The 20,047-nt window shown below is 31.0% G+C and overlaps 4 protein-coding genes across 4 annotated transcripts; 1 reads left to right on the forward strand and 3 right to left on the reverse strand.

The window, feature by feature from the left end:
• Nucleotides 1-864: 864 nt before the first annotated feature.
• Nucleotides 865-9,705, reverse strand: LOC126777238 (nuclear inhibitor of protein phosphatase 1). The gene is made up of 9 exons (XM_050500234.1): nt 9,548-9,705; nt 9,109-9,323; nt 8,317-8,425; nt 7,957-8,059; nt 3,110-3,193; nt 2,460-2,670; nt 1,686-1,788; nt 1,469-1,560; nt 865-1,070 (listed from the first exon to the last, which is right to left on the reverse strand). Exons 1-9 carry the CDS (start codon nt 9,574-9,576, stop codon nt 973-975), a joined length of 1,044 nt encoding a protein of 347 aa, XP_050356191.1. The 5' UTR covers nt 9,577-9,705; the 3' UTR covers nt 865-972.
• Nucleotides 9,706-10,653: 948 nt separating this feature from the next.
• Nucleotides 10,654-13,624, reverse strand: LOC126777261 (MRG/MORF4L-binding protein). Its single transcript, XM_050500265.1, has 5 exons — nt 13,183-13,624; nt 12,988-13,068; nt 12,310-12,414; nt 11,195-11,311; nt 10,654-11,053 (listed from the first exon to the last, which is right to left on the reverse strand). The coding sequence occupies exons 1-5, from the start codon at nt 13,532-13,534 to the stop codon at nt 10,944-10,946; spliced, it is 765 nt and encodes a 254-aa protein (XP_050356222.1). The 5' UTR covers nt 13,535-13,624; the 3' UTR covers nt 10,654-10,943.
• A 531-nt stretch (nt 13,625-14,155) lies between these two features.
• Nucleotides 14,156-15,340, forward strand: LOC126777288 (peptidyl-prolyl cis-trans isomerase Fkbp12-like). Its single transcript, XM_050500297.1, has 3 exons — nt 14,156-14,315; nt 14,388-14,548; nt 15,030-15,340. The coding sequence occupies exons 1-3, from the start codon at nt 14,279-14,281 to the stop codon at nt 15,156-15,158; spliced, it is 327 nt and encodes a 108-aa protein (XP_050356254.1). The 5' UTR covers nt 14,156-14,278; the 3' UTR covers nt 15,159-15,340.
• A 654-nt stretch (nt 15,341-15,994) lies between these two features.
• Nucleotides 15,995-18,225, reverse strand: LOC126777255 (peroxisome biogenesis factor 10). The gene has a single exon (XM_050500258.1). The coding sequence runs from the start codon at nt 18,042-18,044 to the stop codon at nt 17,223-17,225; it is 822 nt and encodes a 273-aa protein (XP_050356215.1). The 5' UTR covers nt 18,045-18,225; the 3' UTR covers nt 15,995-17,222.
• Nucleotides 18,226-20,047: the final 1,822 nt, after the last annotated feature.

Below are 20,047 nucleotides of genomic sequence, written 5' to 3' on the forward strand. Positions count from 1 at the left end.
AAGCTGATGCTTGGTTGCTACCGAATAAGGCGATTAGCTCTTTCTAACAAATGGTTGTGAAAACTATTTCCTTACAAAAGGAAACCAGATCAGACCTGCTCCTAAGAAGAAAAATGAATGGGCGTTAGTAGCTACGACACAGTATTATACAATTGTAGTTACTATCGTATATATTGTTTATGATATGTATAATTTGTTCAAAATAAATCAAGTCAATCCTTTGTATTATTAGTGAGAATTTTGGTTAGAGGCACTTTGGCTGAAAAAAACTTCGATCATAAAATTGAATTTAGTATATCACTTCACTTTTTCCTAAGGTTAAAACAATAAAATTTCGGCCGCTAATAGATTCGGTTCTGTTTTATTTATTATTACAATACAAAAACATGAATATATTAACATTCTCGTCTTAAAACCAAATACTCTCTATTCGGAAAATTATCGTAACGCACGAACTTATCATTTTATCTTTATAAATAAAAATAGTAAACTTCTAAATTTATTGGTTCTTTAGCTTTAATATTAATAAAATTATCGTTATTAAAATATAACGAAGTATTCTAATTTTACAAACGGATTTGTATTTAAGAGTATTTAAAAAAACCTAATTAAAAACTATTTATAACGAATTTCAATTATGGATTTCGTTCTGTTAACTTTGTTTTTAGAAACTACTTACCTGTGCAGATTAAATTGAATTCAACTGCAACCATACTGGCAGCCATTAAAAATATTTTGCTATAATAACAATTTTTATATTTGCAACTGTTCACAATACTTCAAGAAATCACAAAGAATCACATTATTACAGTTATTGAATTTTCACACAGTACTTTCTTACAATATAAATAAAACCAGTATAAATTCGTTATAAATAGCTCTTTATTTATTATCTGTGACGAATTAAAAAAAGAGGTTTTTACGAAAGTCTGTTTTATAATCTACAACTTAATTCTAAGAGTGTAGTTACACTCAAACACCAGGTATAAGTCCAGGTTTCCTCCCCGGCCAGGCCTCCTTTGCGTATTTCTTCTTTTTGGGTTCACTTGATGACCCTGATTCTTCTGACGCTGAAAGAGTATCAAAATATTTTGTAATAAAAAACCAATTTGAAATATATTTTTTTTTATAGAATAGGAAGGCAGACGAATATATGGGCCACCTGATGGTAAGTGGTCACCAACGCCCATAGACATTGGCAGTGTAAGAAATGTAAACCATCGCTTACATCACCAATGCGCCACCAACCTTGGGAACTAAGATGTTATGTCCCTTGTGCCTGTAATTACTGGTGGTAGAGCTTTGTGCAAGCCCGTCTGTGTAGGTACCACCCACTCATCAGATATTCTACCGCAAAACAGCAGTATTTGGTATTGTGTTCCGATTTGAAGGGTAAGCGAGCCAGTGTAATTACAGGCACAAGTGATATATCTGTTGATTTTTATTTTGTCTCGCGAACGATACAAACCTGCACTCGGTAATGGTGGATGAACATTTAGATGCGGCTCCGGTCCTTCTAGCTCTACATCAGGTGCTGGATTTGGTAACATTAGACCCAACCTTGAAGCAAAAAAACATATTGTTTAATATATATAAAACAACATCTTTATAATAATAATAATTTGATTTTAAAATATAATATTCAAGAAATGTATTTAAATTGAATATAGACATTTTATAATTACCTTGCACCAATAAGACTTAGATGGGAACTTGGTGCTGGAAGGTCTGAATAGAGATTATTGCTTCTTGATATTTCTTGCAGTCTCAATGAATGGTGATGGTGATCTGAAATAGAAAATAACAATAATTTCAACAATTTTTTTTTATTTTCACCAATATTCATCCAGTTGTTGAAATATGACTATACTCATTATTGAAATTTTGATGAAAACATATATATTTTATATCTTTATTATAATTGGGAAACATACAGTACACACCACATATATCATACAATAATTAACTCGTTCACACACCAATCAAGTTTCCCCTTAAAACTAATTCATGTATGACAGTAAACAAGCAATTTTGTAAATTATAAATATAATATATATATATATATGAATTTTCATGTTTCCAGTATTTATTTATTTTTGCTTATTTATAAATTGATAATATTTTATTATTATAATAATAATTTGTATTGACTGGCAACATCATACACAGAATAATAAATATGATTACATGTCGTAAAACGAATTTGATATTTTTATATCAAATTTGTTTTAAAAATTTTTACAAAATGATCAAAGATCATTTATCATCACTTCATTGTCCTTTTTTTAATGTTAAAACAGAGAACAACAATAATAACAAGAAATATAAAATTCCATTTGCAATATAGCTATGCTAATAGTTGCCGGACTAATTAATAAAAAATTATAATATCTTAATTTCATAAAATAAGTTACATTATTTATTATTTATAAATGAAGTATTATTGTTATTAAACTCACTTTCGTCAGCACTTTGTAATTTTAGCTTCCTGGATGGAGCATTTGCATTTGGTACTATAGTGGATCGTACCAAGTTTCTAAATCTACCCACAGTGGGGTCAATGTCTTCTGGATTAATGATATCCACCTCCTCATTGAAAGAGACATTACGTTTCTGTTTCTTCGGAACCCCCCCTGGCATTGATGCCGATCTTTTTGTACCAGTCGGTGGCTGTGATTGACAAAAAACGCTTAATAAAGAATTGTTAAAGTAAATAAATACAAAAATCTGTAACCCCAAACATCCCATTGAACATTCAATTGCAATCTTTGTATTAACACCATCAATAAATATATAAGTACTGTATAAGTCTCATACACATTTTCTAAACAGTAATGAAATTGAATTTGTTTTTACAAATAAAAGAATAATATTAGAATTAAAAATGAGGATAAAAAAATGAAATCTTTCTATAAATTAATCTAAATTTTATTAGTCAATTAGAGTTCAGCTTTGAACTTGTTTGCATTAAACATTAGAAGAATTGGCAGAATACAATCGTAGCATTTTCCATTACACATATTATTATTTATTATGAGTATGTAGTAAGCAATTCTCTAAACATTTCAAGAAGATGATATATAATAATAATAATAATAATATGAATTACCTTAATAACGTCACTGCCATCATCGGTAGAAATACCCAGCATAGATATTCTTCTGTTATGTGCTGTGTTGAATTCTGTTAGATTCTGTAATAAATAAATTTCATATACAACAATTTTCTTAAATTTTTTGTTTCGAAAGAAAATAATTGAATAACTTTTGGATTTATTCACAATATCAACTTTTCATTTCTTGCTCTTAGTCTATTGAGATCCTTTTTTGTTTTGATGCAAGGAGAAAACTTTAAAAGACACCAGGGCTCAAAGCGTTTTCTCCCTCCACATTATCTAGTTACCTACTGACAACCATATGTATTCATTTATAAAGCTAAGCTAGAAATGACCTATTCACTTATAAATCACTTATATAGATATATTAGTAAGGAGTAATTGACATGCACTTATTACCTTTGGAAAGTGTAAACTAACGATGTAAAATTATAACGTAACTCAAGAATTCAAATGTTATAAACAAAAATATTATCAAATAATTCTAAAATTCAATGTGCTTATGACCTACGACAACTCGACACTGTTAATATTGTTTTTAACTAGTTCATATTGAAGAAACATTTCGTATTTCTTCAATATTGTGAAGCTTGTGGACGAAAAGTCTAAAAAACTGTGTTGAAATACTTTATTGCCAAATATACCAAGGTGCAAGTAGTAGAAATAAAACTACCCACATAAATTATAACTGCAGCTCCTTAAGATACACTTTCAAATATTCACACAATCCTACAAGTTCTTCAATGGTCTAGTCGAGCGGATATCGGATTCACGTTAGCACTCAACATTGTGATCGTGATTCAAACCTCAGCACTGTGTCCTTTTTTAGTTTATAATAAAGTTTAGATATTTCTTAAAATATCAAATACATGTAATGTTTGCAAGTTAAATGTACTATTTGCACAAAAAAGAATTAACTGCGTTAAATGCCAGACCAAGTACCACTTCGATTGTATCGTTAAGCCTGGGACCAAGACACCCGTTGTACGAGGACAGTGGATTTGTGCGATCTGTAAGAATAAGTACCCCCCTGTATTACTAGAAAGTAGCATTGCTTATACGACTAAAAATACCGAAGAAACTTGCTTCTAAAAGTGATTGGCTGTCAGAAATAAGGAACGAATTGCAGGAAATTATCACTCAAACTGTTGTTTTTTGTGTTGAATTGCAAAAAAATCGTGAGGAACTGAGCGGTTTACAAAACATACAATCATCTATAGAATATTTATCGGATCTCTTCGACACAATAAAACAAGAATTGGAAGCAGCGAAGAAGGCTGTTCAATCATTGAAGAAATTCAATAGTGAACTCTGAGAAATCGTAAACAGTCACGCAAATACAATCAATATATTAGATAAAGAGGCAAGAGCAAGCAATATTGAATTGCATTGTATTCCGGATAGGGGCGATAAGTTACTCAAAACTGTAGAACAAATTGGAAGAGTAATAAGCACAAATATACCTATGTAGTATATATATACACGCGTAGCAAAATTAAATAAAAACTCTTCACGCCCTCGTTTTTTATGGTGAAATTTAGCTCTTCTGTACTAAGAAACAAATTTTTTGGCAGGAGTGATTAATTTTAATAATGCGAATAGAGAGGAGAGGAGGCCTTTAGCCCAGCAGTGGGACATTCACAGGCTGTTACGATTACGGTTACGGAATAAAGACGACAAGTTAAGTACAGCACATCTCGGAATAGCTGGAGAGAAGAAACCACTGTTTCAGAAGATTTATCTTCTACAGCTAAAGTTATCTACGTTGCGTCTCGTATGTTTGCCAAGAAAAAACAGTATCGTTTTGTCTGGTCGCGTAACGGCAACATATTCCTACGAAAAACAATATCTAATGACACTATATTGCTGAAATCAAAGGACCACTTGCTTACATTGACATAACAAAATTTATCGTATATATATCTTTTTTGTTTGTATTATTATTATTTGTATATATATTGTTTTAAATTTTCAAATTATTTTTACATTTATTTTACTGTGAGATAACAATTACTGTTTAATGGTTAATAATTTGAAACTATTTTATCAGAATGTTAGGGGATTACGAACCAAAATAAACAGCGTTTACCTTGCCCTGCTTAGTTCATATTTTGATGTAATAGTTTTCACAGAGACGTGGCTTAACGACGGAATATCAGATAATGAGCTATTTGATGATCGGTATTACGTATTTCGTCGAGATCGTGAATCAAGTGCTTCTAAAAAACAGGATGGTGGAGGAGTTTTGATAGCAGTCTTAAAAAATGTATAAGTGTTACAGGGTTAATTCATGGGAAACGAACTGTGAACATATTTGGGTTAATATAATTTTAGATTCAAAAACCATTTCACTATGTGCAGTATATATACCATCACCGCTTAAATACGACACTTTTGAATGTTTTACGCGGAATGGTCGACGAATAATAATTAACGAGCAATTACCTAATATTGTAGTCGGGGATTTTAATATTCTTTCAATAAAATGGCAGCGTGAAGATCATAACATTAGTAAAATAATTCCACGCAATAATGGTTCAGTAGTATCTCTTCTTAATGATTTCATGGCGTTAACAACTCTATCTCAGTATAATTGCATGAATAATACATATGGTAACATACTGGATCTAATTTTTAGTACGACTAATAATGTTACGGTAAAACAAAGCGATTACTCCTCGTGCTTGGTCGACAAATTTCATCCACCTTTGGGGATTAATTTTGACATAGAACTTTAGTTGTGATTGCGGTTCAATTGCAACTAATACTTACCAATGTGTTCGATAGCCTATTACCGGACGAAATAAGTCACTAATTAATTCAGACGTACACATATAATTCTGAACACAATAAAGTCAGGATAACACTAACATACATATAAAGTCAATCACGGTAAACAGAACAGAAAGAATATTCGGAATCGCATTAACTATAATTTAACATAGACGAGAAAACAATTATATTAAGGGCGATCGAAGTATATCACTTGTGGAGGGTAATGCAAGTAAAAAATCACTGCCCGCTGCGACGATCGTGGACGGCGCGTAGGCACAAGCCATCGGTACTTTTTAACAACGCCGTCAACTCGGGTTTGCGTCGTAATTAATATTAATTATTTTATTACACAATGTGGTATTCGAAAAACCTAATTAAAAGACTAGCGGAGAAAAAAATATAGAATATTGTTTAAAAAATATCATAATAATCATAAATATAGATGACATTGAATTTAAGCTATTAAGAAACAGATGTGAAATTTTGATTGCAGACTATAAAAATTATTTAGATAGGGTGGAGTACAATATAAAAAAAAAAATCCAAAATACTTTTACTCATACTTAAAAAATCTGCGGTTCTGATATTTGTAATCAATTTGCAACACATTTCTCTAATATGTACATTTCAGCCAACCTAACAACCACACGGTCACTAAAAACCTTAAAATCAATAACCATTTCCGATTTAGGCAGTACACATATTCTGGAAAAAAATATTATCAAAAAGTTAAAATGTTTTGATGTAAATAAAGGGGCAGATAATATACTACTCTTTTTTGTTAAACATTGTGCTTATTTACTGGCAAAGCTTTTGTTCCTAATATTTAATAAGTCACTGTGTGTTGGCGATTATCCAAGTGTATGGAAAAATGCAAGAGTAGTTCCTATTTTCAAAAGCCGCGATATAAAAGACATTAAAAATTACAAGTCAATATGTATATTGTCAGTTTTTTCAACTGTTTGAATCTTTGATTTGTCCGGTAAGTACATGGGACATAAAGCCAGTAATGATAGAAAATCAACATGGCTTTTTTTAAAAACGTTCCACCATATCAAATTTGACTGTAATTGTTGATGATTTATCAATGGCAATGGACAACGGTATCAATGGTAACCTTATAAGATGGTTTGAATCATACTTGAAGTCGCACACATTTACTGCGACTTCAGGAGTACCACAGGGTTCTATTCTTGGGCCAATATTATTTGGTATTTGTGTAAATGACATAGTGGAATGCTTCAAGCACTGTCAATTATATGCTGACGATCTTAAAATATACAATAGGATAAATGATGTCAATGACTCTAAGAATATTCAAAGTGATCTAGACAGGCTTTTGGTACGGTGTGATCATAATCATTTAAAATTAAATAATTTAAAATGTTACAGTATAACCTTCAGTAGAAAGATAAAAAACTTAAATTTTGATTACAGTATTAAAGGTAATGTCTTAAAGAAAGTCAATCAAATACGCGATCTTGGGATTATTCTAGATAATGAATTAAGTTTTATATCCCATGAAGATAATATAATTAAAAAATAATTCAAATTATTAGGATTTATTTTAAGAGCTAATAAAGAATTTAAAAGGTCGTCAATTAAATCTGTTTAACACAACGATAAGCAGCAGACTTGAATATTGTTCGGTCGCATGGAGTCCTCACTATCAATTACATAAAGATAGAATTGAAAGAATACAAAAAAAATTACATCATCTGGCTTCCAAAGACAATGTTTTCAAAGAGAATGAGCGTTACAAAGATAATAATTTAATTGTCAATTTTTTATAACAACGTTTACTTCTTTTTTTTTTTGTTATAATTTTTGCATGTTTTGTTTTGTTTTTATAAATAGTGCTTCTTTCTTTTTTTTTTGCTTATGTAATTTAGTTCTTTTTTTCAATTTTATAACAAAGAATGTACTTATATAATAGCCTATAAGTGAGGTATGCAATTTTTATATTTAAGTTATTTACGATTGTAGTCTAGAATAAGAAACAAAATTGTATACAGCGTTGGCTTCCTATTTAATAAAATAAAAATTATACCATTATAAGTACTCACATCTAACTCGGTCTGTGTCTCTGGCAATCCAAGTAGTGCACCCTCCATCTCAGTGTTGGGTAAATCCTCCATGATACCTCGAGCATTTCCTGTCGGCCGTTCTCTGGATAATTAGAATAGTAAGTTTAAAAACTGTACAATATGTATGGTGATTAGAAGCATACACACACACATTCCAAAGGTTGGAATAAACATTGCACCAAACCCAAATAAATGAGATAAAGAGAAGGGGAATTTGACTTGATTTGTCATTATTCCTCTTGTGGTTGGAGTAGAAATTACATTTTATATTAGCTATAATGGGAATGGTTTCTAACATCTTGTGTCATATTAAAACTAATTAATCTATTATACTATTACCTTATTACATAATTTCTTGTGGAAGCCCCAAAGTGAAATGTTGAATCAATGGGTAGTTGAGTTGGTTTGTGGGCTTCTAAACGCATCTGCCCAATATATGTGCCATGAGCTGAAAAGTAAATAAAAATATTTTATTATAAACAATTACATATATAAAACATTACTTTCAAGCCATGGTTTTGCCTACTTATTAGGTTGGGTAGGTATTAAGTACCCTATAACCTTTTATGGACCCCTTTTTTTTAACACTGGAAAAATGCATTACGCGTTTCCCCCACGGGAACAGTGGGGGGGTATGTGGGACTCACCGGTGTCCAAGGCGCCGAGTGCCCCGAACATCGGAATACCCACTAAAAAAACCAGCGGTACCCTTTCCGTCTTAACGAGGAGCGCCACGGGATCGCTTTCGCATGCTACCGTGGTGCTCTGACGGCTGGCCCACCTATGCGGGCCTCCATTCTCTAGGGAGGGTTCCCAGGGCACTGTGAACCCCCAAAACCTTTTATGGACCCCTGACATTATATATGCAATTTCATTATGATCAGTTGAGCAGTTATTATAATAATGTGTAACAAGCAAATTCACTTTTTCATGTATAATATTAGTGAAGATTAATACACACAATCACACATAACATAACAGTAGGTTCTATGTACATTTTCATACTTTATCATTTTACTTGAAACCTTTTTATTAATACTTTTTAATAATCACTGAAAACATTCACAAGATAACTTGAAATATATCGTACATTAAGACTTATGTTAATCTAGATATAAAATAAATACTTACTACTGCCCAAGTCAACCAAAAATGCTCTGTTCAAATGTTTATGATATACAAATGCTGCATGAACTCTTGAACAACTTGCATGGTCTATACAGAAGTCATTCATTTGTGGGTTCCTACCAAAGAGATAGCATTTCTTTTCATCTAACATCAACTTCTGTATTAATTTATCTCCTTTTAAAACATCTAAGTGGAGTCCCGTTGGTGGTTTTCCGGCCCTGATAACCGAATAATAAAACTGTTTTAACAAGACAATACATATCATTTTTACCAAATAATAGATGGTAACGATTTATTCTATTTTTAAAATTATATTAAATTATGTTATTCGTTTATAAACAGTATAAAAAGCGTGATATCTTTCATAATAAAATAGTCAAGTCAGTATCGAATGGCGGCATGGTAAACTAAATAAATTACCGCGAAGTGGTATGCAACCTACCAGTTAGGTACTTCGTAATGATTTGCCATGTTTATTGCTAACTTAGGTGCTTATTATAACTGTTATATTTATATTTTGTTGTGTAAATTCATTGCGAATATAGAAATAATTAATAACATGGTATTGAGCATTAAGATCACAACTGGTTTCGAGACCCTGTCAAGTTGACAGCTATAATGTCATATTTCTTTATGTTTCTGCAAAATGACAAAGGCGAAGTATCACGCCGTAAAGCCTAGATACAAAACAAGGTTTAAACTTTAAAACGTATTATTTATATGAAAATACGTTAAAAATCCTTTTTTTAACCATATATATCCTTGTGAAGTGTAAAAACTAGTTGTTTTAATATTTTAGCATATAAAAAGTTATACATATTTTTTTAAATAATAGAATATAAAAATAATTATTGTTATTCACTTTAAACCAATAAAATATTAAAAAAAAAAACTAGACTTATGAGACGAAGAAGTATATACTTCTTCGTCTATATATATAAAATACACAACTGAAGGAAAATATTTTCCTTCAGTTGTGTATTTTATTTAAAAAAAAGAAAAAATCGACCATAAATTGACCATCTAGAAATAGGTCGTTTATTGAAATCTAAAAAAGAATCTTAGGTTAAGAACTCACGGAGCGATTTTCACCTGCATCTGCCGCAGTGGGGGAGCAGCTATTTTAATTTTACAAGAACGAAATTCTGAAAAACCGCTTTTTTGTAAAACTGTCTTTTTCAGATTGCTTTTGAATTTTTATATGTATATGTCTCATTTATCACTTAATAGATGTTCCCATTAAGATGGTATATGTACATATGTATATATAACATTATTGGCAATAGAATCTGATAAGACTATTTAGTGGACGTTCTAGAATTATTTAACTGTGATATTGGAAATTATTATTTGTGAAGATTCGGTTTTGGAGATTTTTATAGATATATCTGACAGACGGTCAGCAACAGTCAAACCGAATGTAAGGTACTGTAGTTGTTTTGTGATATAATAATAAAAAAAAACATCTATCGTGAATTTGAAATTATAAGCTGTTCGTGTTTACTGTGAAGTATAGGTAAATAAAAGAAACATGTTTTTTTAATTAATTTCATACTATTTACATTATTCTTATAAAAATACTAGCTTCTCACTAGCTACGCCATTATTCACTTTAAGATCCAATTTCATGACATTACAATAAATCGTATCAAGTTTAAGTAACACCATATAAAGTTATTTCTGTATAAGCACACAACAGTCTTTGACATAGACCAACACTAAGAGAAAAACACGTTGACAGCGTGGTTCCGTCTCGCCCGCGCCTGGCTGGTGCGGTTTCCCCACCACGGGCGTTGTGTGTGTCAGAAGAATTGGTGGTAGGAATGTGTATGCGAATGTCACATTCGCCGGCGTTTCGCTGGTGTTGTGGCTGGTGGTGTTGATGTGTTTGCTCTGCGACGCCCGCGTCGGGAGCCACTGTCCTCATCGATAAGCGGGGAATCCCAGGCTGTTAATAAAACATTTTACATTATTGGTCTTATCATCTTATACTTCCCGTAAAGCAACAAAAGTAAATATTAATTTAATCATTAAAGATGACTTAATTATATTTTATAAAATAAAATAACTTTTTATCGATTTATATTACCTGCAACAGAGCTAACTTTAGATTTGGGCGGCTTATCCCTTTGCGATGTTGTTTTTCGGCTAGAAGAATTCTCTTTTGGTCCTGATGCATTTGAATCTCTTGAGTCTCTTCTTCGATCTTTAAGATAAACATATTATAACATTTTATAAGCATATTACAGAAATTAGTATATATATTTCATGTACCTATTTACTTAAGATAAACTCAATAAATTACTTCTCAATGAATTACTTTATTTGTTTTATTATAAAATGGTTGATATTTGTTTGATTACTTCATTATTCACACACGGCCATCTGATCCCAAACTAAGGAGAGCTTGTACTATGGAAACCAGACAACTGTTATACTACATATACTATTTTTCTTTTGTTAATACATACTTATATAGATAATTAACACCCAGACTCAGGACAAACAGACATGTTCGTGAACACAAATGTCTGTCTTGGGTGGGACTCGAACCCACAACCTTCGGTGTGAAAAGCAAGTATTTACCAACCACACCAACCAGCCCATCAAGGTGAAATGACCGTCCGAGTAAACAGTGGTATTATCATTGTCCTCCAAAAGCATTAAAGTTTACATTAAACTGGCTGAAAATTACATTTGATGGCATCATACCAACAGTACTATTTCATTCATGAATCCGTTTTTCAATCTATTCTTGTAACTAATCCACAATAAAATTTACTTCTTATTATCCTTAGTCTGGTTTCAGAAGCAGTCTAGATACAAGAGACGCACTTCTTATATAGGCTAATACACCAACACTGGGACATGAAAATATACTTATTTGTCTGCTTCATTAACTTTACCACCAAAACCAAAAATAAGAAGTGACCAGTAAAATGGCTTAGTCTTTAAAGATTGTAGTTTCATAAGAAGTCATACAGTCTGAGAAAACTAGAAACATTGATTCATTGATTGATGATTGATCAGAGATTGGGTGTACAGTAAGTCTATTAACAATTGTTGAAAAGAAGCCTCCCCTTGCCATCCCCTTAACCTACCAACCCGTCTACTTCTCCTGGTTGTACTTCTTTGTAAAGTTTACCCACAGGATAAATTAATAATATGTACATTATCTTATAAACATAAAAAAAATAATGGTACCATATTCCTTCTCGGATTTGATACTCGGTGTGTCTGTAGAAGCGTGAGAGCTGCCGCTTTCCTTTCTTGTCTTTGTAGCGAGTGCACCTATGCTATCCTTCCGACCTACATTATTGGAAAACAATAACAAGATAGTATAAGGTTCTGAAATATAAAATCAAAAGTTCCTATTTACAAAGCAACATGTCCTAAGAAATATACTATTTAATGTAATAAACTATAAACTAAGACTGCTTTGCTTTGGGTAAATAAAGTCGCTAATCCTGAGGTTCTGGGTTTAAGTCGGGCCAAAAATATGTTCTAGGATTTATCTGTAGAGAAATTTTCAGTGCAACTCTGAGTCTGGAAGTTGGAAGAGTGTACACTTCCGAGCCCTGGAAAGCCCATACAGCCATTGATGTCAGATTTCATCCCATCAGATTATGAGAGTGAGGGAATAGAATCTGTATCTGTGCGTGCGCACACACTTGTGTACTATAATATGTTCTGCACAGTTGGCTAATCTGTTTTGAGATTGGCCACCGTGACGGACATCGGTCAGGAGGACATAATATTAAATTTTGCTTTTTACATACAGACTATATATTTCTTTCATTTAAAAACAATAAAGATATGATGATGTGTCATGTAATTTTAATCTGTATAATAAAATAAAGTTCCCACTGGAATTTTTATTACCTTTAGGCGTACCATCCTTTGAAGCAGTACCTCTGGAATTGCTCCTGGGTGTCGATGTTTTTGGTGATGGACTCCGACCGTCTAAACAAAACACAATTTCATTGGTACTATGCATCTTTTTTAATTAAATTTTACATGTTTTATACATAACATGACAAAATATTAAAATACAATAAAAACTACTTTTATAGTAACCTTCACTGTCATCAGCTAAAATATTATCTTTACATTTTTGTTTCATCATAGCACCAAACTCATTCTCCGGTAAACTAAACGGAACTTCGTGGTTCGGAAATGGTATTGGCTCTGTTTCGTCCAACATCGTCATATCGTATAAAGTATCTAAATGCCTCCAAATATCATGTGTTGATATCTCTTTTGTTATTGAGTTCGACAATTTCTCCCAAATACAAGCCATTTGAAAGTGTTTATTTATTCCAACCGGCTTGTGATTGGCCATCGCGTAAAATAATTGAATCTCCATATCGACATCCCATTCAACTGTGTCTCCAGTTTTAACATCCGCCTCTTCCTCACTAGATACCATTTTACCAGTTTAAGATTTTTTAGTTTGTTCAAATGATATTTTCAATTAACTAAAAATTATTTAATGTTTTCGCTTTTGCTACTGCGTACTGTGTAGATTTGACAAGTGACATAAATCATTTTCTCATTTTCTTCACGGTTCTGGATACGAATATTTTAAGTCCTTGATACATCAGATTGATCTATTCTATGTTTTAACGTAGATGAAAATATATTTGTATTAAGGTATTGAAATAACACATATGTACATGTTTTAATAAAGTACACACATTTCAAAAAATTTAATTCACAAAACTTTCGAATATTTTTTTTTAGATGAAATCGTTCTGAAAATATTATATTATCATTGGAATTTACTACCATATACTCATTTAAACAACTAAACATACAAAAGTTTAACGTCAACTAAGTACGTAAGATTTCTTCTCTTTGATTATCAATATAAAGATGAAATGAACATATTATCACACATCATCCATATGCACAAAACAAATGATTTACTTAACTTTGAAATATGAATTATAATATGTTAAAATGTCAAAATAGTCAAAAGAATTTCGAAAAATTTTGAATTTCAAAGTTGATTTTTTTTGCTGGCTTTACTCTTTTGTCAATGTCATTTGTTGTTCAACCCAGCATTTGCATTTTGCCAATTAATATTTAGCATTAGCATATTTCCGTAAGAGAATTTCGCCTAACATTTTTCCACGTGTTTATTAGTTGGTTTACCTTCTATTACAATAATATGGGTGTTGACATAGAAACTCTTGCGCCCGGAAACGGTAAAATATTATATAGATTTGATTATTGCTATATTATAAGGCACATTCATTTAAAGTTCGCTTATTTTTTAGGCACTACTTATCCGAAACCCGGTCAAACAGTTGTCGTCCACTATACTGGAACCCTACAAAATGGCAAAAAGTTTGATTCGTCTAGAGATCGTGGCCAGCCATTTAAATTCACCTTAGGAAAAGGGGATGTGATTAAGGGCTGGGACCAAGGATTGGCTAAAGTAAGTGTTTTTGAACATTACGTATGAATACTTATTTAATAAAAAAAACAGTTATATATAATGGTGTGCATATAAAGATTGCAAAACTATACATAAATAAACTATGACTACATATGTGATATGTTGTTTTTGTATATAGGTATTATTTTTATATATAATAAGGCTTATAGTATGTATGTATATAGTATGTAATAAGGCTTATATATGAAGACCTCACATAGTAACTGTTAATACTTTTATGTTTAAATGAAATGATAGATTTAGTTATTTTTATTTAATGGTAGATACCATTAAATCAAGTCAAAATATACAAATAAAAAACGTGTTTTACATAACTAGATTAAAAAAGTAATATCTAGTGTTGTAATTTTGAGATGTATGATGGGATGGCAATCCAACAAGACCAGAAAGAGTTTATGTTTCGTACCAACTCATATTTTTTTATTATTAAGCTTGTTAACTTAATATTTCTCTTCTTCAGATGTCAGTGGGTGAGCGAGCCAAACTGACCTGTTCTCCTGATTTTGCTTATGGTTCTAGAGGTCATCCTGGAGTCATTCCGCCTAATGCTACTCTTGTGTTTGATGTAGAATTATTAAGAGTCGAATAAATCCCTTGCCATATTTATTAAATGTAATTAAATTATTATTATTGTATTATAAATTATTTATTTAAAAAGAACACAAATTATTATATTTGTTTAGTTTAAAGCTGTGTATATTTGGTTGGCGACTTAGGTTTTTATCCTCATAGTTTATTATTGTTAATATACTCATATATAATTTTAATATAATTTTTGCAAACCTTTTTTTGTATGATTTTAGTACTTTTTCGGTAAACGTATAATTTTAATTGAAATGAGATTTAAGAGAGTACTTTAACATTTTTGTGTAATATTCATTATATGTTTATAAGTATAGTATAAGAAAAGGATCTTGGTACTAAGAGATATTGTAATGGAGTATTAAAATTGGGAGTTATGAAAAAATGTAACATTTATTGGTGTTAATGTATTTAATGTTAACACATATGTCAGTGAATAAACGCTGTCTGTAATGTTTTGCATTTACTTATAAAAATCACATAAAATGTTGCTATTTTACTTAGTATGAGTTACTTTTATTATAGAATTATTAAAAACTTCTATTACACTATTACCGGAATATGCAGTATATAATGGTTAATATTTTTTGTATGAAAAATAATTATTTTCTGCACTCTTTTTGCATTTATCCTATTTAGCAAGATAATGATAATATGATAATGTGTTGCCTGATTTTTGTTGAAACCAAACTAAGTGTTGTTAATTTCTGTTAATATTTATTACTTGTAATTAACTTGCTATTAATTGTCAAATAGATAAAGTTTATTAGCTATTCATAATTTATCTTTGTAAAATTTTACTACCATGTTTAGAAATTAAAACATCTTTGATCATTAAATGTTTAATGCATATATTTTTTTTTATTTAACAGCCTTTATATCCTTTAAATCTACTAAAAAAGTTAATAATATTATAACACTATATTATAAATATAAAACAGACAATTTATATCTTCACTTGTATCTGAAGGTGATCTCACACAGCAGTTATATAATGTTAGAAAATGTTGCATAACATTTTTTGTTTTAACTATTTTTAACAAATTGTAACAAACATAAATTGTTAGTGATATTATACAACTTCATGTAACAAAATGTTTTACAACAAATTTTAACTTTTGTTGTATATATATAAGCAGACCCAAACTAATGGTTACAAAATGTTATACAATGAGATATACAGTGTAGGAGTGTTTATAACATTCTTAACATGTAACAAAATGTTATACATTGTTATAACATGTTATCCTGCTACACAATGTTGTATAACGTTATGTAACTGCTGTGTGGGAAGCACCTTGAGATAATAATCTTGGCCTAATTACACTATTTGTATATTCTCATGTTAATAATAACAGAATGCATATCTCATAGAACTACATATATATTTCATAAATAATCAATTCTCCATGGGCCTTTTGCTTGCCTTTGGTGTATCTTTATTGTTTTGATTCATATAATTTTGATGTTCCTGCATATTTTATTCCTAGACAGCAGATAATAAGACTGATGAAGATTTAACAATGATGGCAATAACAATGATATAGAAGACAGCGCCACTACACTCATTCCAACATCTGATATAGGAATGAAACTCATAGAAATGATACCCACAACCAGATCTCTCAAAAAATCCCTGCATAGAAACTTATCCTAAATCCAAAGAAAGGAAAATCAGACACTCCATCATAGGCAGTGGCTGTAATAGCCGATTGGACATCAATGATAACAACACTATCAACCATCTTATAAGACCAACGAGAAGTGGTACGTAAAATAAATGACCTCAAAACAACAGTAGCATAAAAAAATGACTGAAATGGAGTCCTAGATTTAGACAGCAAATGAAAGAATAACTGCATTACAAATAGCCAGAGCCGATTTTATATATCTTTTAATATTCTATTTACATATTTATTATTGTAAGGACATCTGGCAAAGACCCTACTCATGCACAGCCTTCTGACGTAAACTTTAATACGTTCCCATAGACAATGAAAAACTTTTATTACCTAAAATATTAATAACAATTGAATACAACCTCAAATATATTGTCTTACTAACTTGGGGTTTACATAGCTCCTGGATGATAGTTCAACAATGGCACAACAGTGTTCTTTGCAAAGGGAGTTCTACATAAAGGGCAGCTTTCAAGAGCTCCATAACAACAATTCATACAAAACAAATGACCACATATTAAAGCACAGGGTTGAATCATCTCTTCCAAACATGCTATACAGGATTTATTACTATCTACTTCATTAGGAAATTCTTTCATATCATCCATATGTTTCTTAGCTTGATAAAAACTTTGTCCACAAGAAATAAATGCATGCAACAAAGTCACAAAACCTAACAACCTTAAATGAGCGTAATATGCTGCTGCTGCTGGTCTCACATGAACATAATTAATTCCTGTTACAGTTTTACCAATTTGCAGCGGTCCCCCAGTTATATAAGATAAAGCTCTATGTATACTTTCAATTTGAGGTACTATGTTATTCAAAGCTTTTAAAACAACTAAAATTATATTCTGTGCTTCAGGTCTTAATGTTGCATTGTGTTCAATTTGTTTTTCTATGTTGCTTAGCAATCTTCTCGTTAAATTTTCACCAAATGCTGAAAGTAAAATGCTTAGAAGTCTACTACTGAACGATGGCAGTTTGTGGTAGGTTTCGTCTACTTGAACTATTCCAGAATATTCTTCTCCAAGAGTTTGTAAATCTTTGAGAGTTGTAAATGACTTGTACAGTAGTGAAGATATAGGAACAGCTTTGGATGCATGTTGTGGTGGAACAAGTCTTGCTAATGAGCCAGCGAGTTGTTTTTCATATAGATCATCCTTTTGCCAAGCACGAAGAACTTCAGCAGGTTGTGCTTCTGGTAAAGCCATTGCTTGACTTCAAAGTTCAAACCTCAAATTCAATTTCAATGACAACTTGTTATTATTTTAGTTTCAAATTTGTCAAAAATTGGAACCGTCGACAGAGAAACAAACTTTTTTTAACAAACAACCAAAGACAAAGAGTTAAAAGTATATCTTAGACAGAGAAACAAACAGACCAAGGGGCCGTGAAACCACGATTGAGACAGAGATAGTTTGTTAATGTGTACGTATAATGTTGCCATAGTAACTGTATTCCCTGTTTTGGGAGATAGTCATTTTCAGGATTTAATTAAAACAAAATAAGTTTATTAAATTTTACTTTTTAATATTTATTATACTTTTTTTTAATTAAAATATTTTTTTGTTTTCCAACTACACCCAAAAACTGTTGCATTGTTTGTTTTTGTTTCCGTTATCAATAGTACTTCAGCATCTTTATATGGTACTGGATTATTATTATCCTCTAGTTGAAATCTAAAACACTCAATTAAATTATTACTAAAGAATGGTTGCCACATATATTTCTATGTTACCTCTTGACTCGGAATCTAATAATATTATAAATTCATGAAGAATGTTAAATAATGTTGTCGTTAGGAAATTATAAATAGGGGAGCGAATAAATTAAAATAACATATTTATATACTTATAAAGAAGCACTTTAGGTTATTATTGGACTCCATATTTATATGCTTACATTGTCGACGAGTCGATGTTTTTCATCGAAAATCGGGACATTTTTTAGCTGACGCTGGCAGCACTTACATCATAAATAATTATAGGTTATGAATGATAAAAACTGAAAAATCTTATTATCTTCAGGATTTTAATGCAATATAAGGTTCCGTCATGCTATGGCATAAATAAACATCACTGAGAAATTATATTTAGGGACAAAATAGACGTACTTACGCGTAAAAACACACGCCGGCAATTTTCTTCTTGCTATCACTTTAACATGAAATAATACGACAATGCACCATTGTATAACGTGTTTCTCGGCCTTTTCACTGGATAAGAATCGTTTTCTAACATAAAAGTAAGCGAAAATTGAACAAAAAACACAATGAACGCACCAACTGTCAAGTTTGTTTCGCTACTTGAGTAGCAAAACAAACACCAAAACTGGTTACGCGATAAGAGACAAAAGATTTGATAATTCTATCTCTGTCTTAACCATTTGTTACGTAATTTTCGTTCTCTTTCTTGTGTAAGTGAGAAGGAAATCGTCATGGCGTCTATTAGTTTCTCTGTCTACGGAGTATATATAATAGATATATAATTAATAACTGACATAGCAAAAAATAATAAAAACAATAAACTTTCTCTTGCCTTTACATAATATAAGAAGTGTTTAATTTTATATTATTCTTTAAAAACATGGATATACAATGTCTAAAATCATAATACTTTTTGTGTACATATAAAGAGATAGGTTAAAAATAATAATATAAAATAGTAAACAACCTAATTATTTCATTAAATCATGAGAAATGGTTATTGATATTTGTGGTACTTTAATTATCTCAGTTGAAAGTATAGCTTAAATAAATAAATATACAAAATAATAATATTATGGTTTCCAAATAACACCATTTATGTATGTATTTATATGTTGCAAGCTCGTCTGGGTAGGTACCACCCACTCATCAGATATTCTACCGCAAAACAGCAATACTTGATATTGTTGTGTTCCGGTTTGAAGGGTGAGTGAGCCAGTGTAATTACAGGCACAAGGGACATAAAATCTTAGTTCCCAAGGTTGGTGGCGCATTGGATATGTAAGCGATGGTTGACATTTCTTACAATGCCAATGTCTAAGAGCGTTGGTGACCACTTACCATCAGGTGGCCCATATGCTCGTCCGCCTTCCTATTCTATAAAAAAAAAAAAAAAGTTGTATATCGTGTTTTAAGTTAATGTAAAAAGTATTTGGAATGTGTGTTATCTACAACTGTTGGAGATCCAAATAAATAAATAACACACATTAGTTATCTGTCAAATTAATC

The sequence above is a fragment of the Nymphalis io genome, chromosome 22 (genome assembly GCF_905147045.1).
Source record: "Nymphalis io chromosome 22, ilAglIoxx1.1, whole genome shotgun sequence".
In the NCBI taxonomy this organism is placed as follows: domain Eukaryota; kingdom Metazoa; phylum Arthropoda; class Insecta; order Lepidoptera; family Nymphalidae; genus Nymphalis; species Nymphalis io.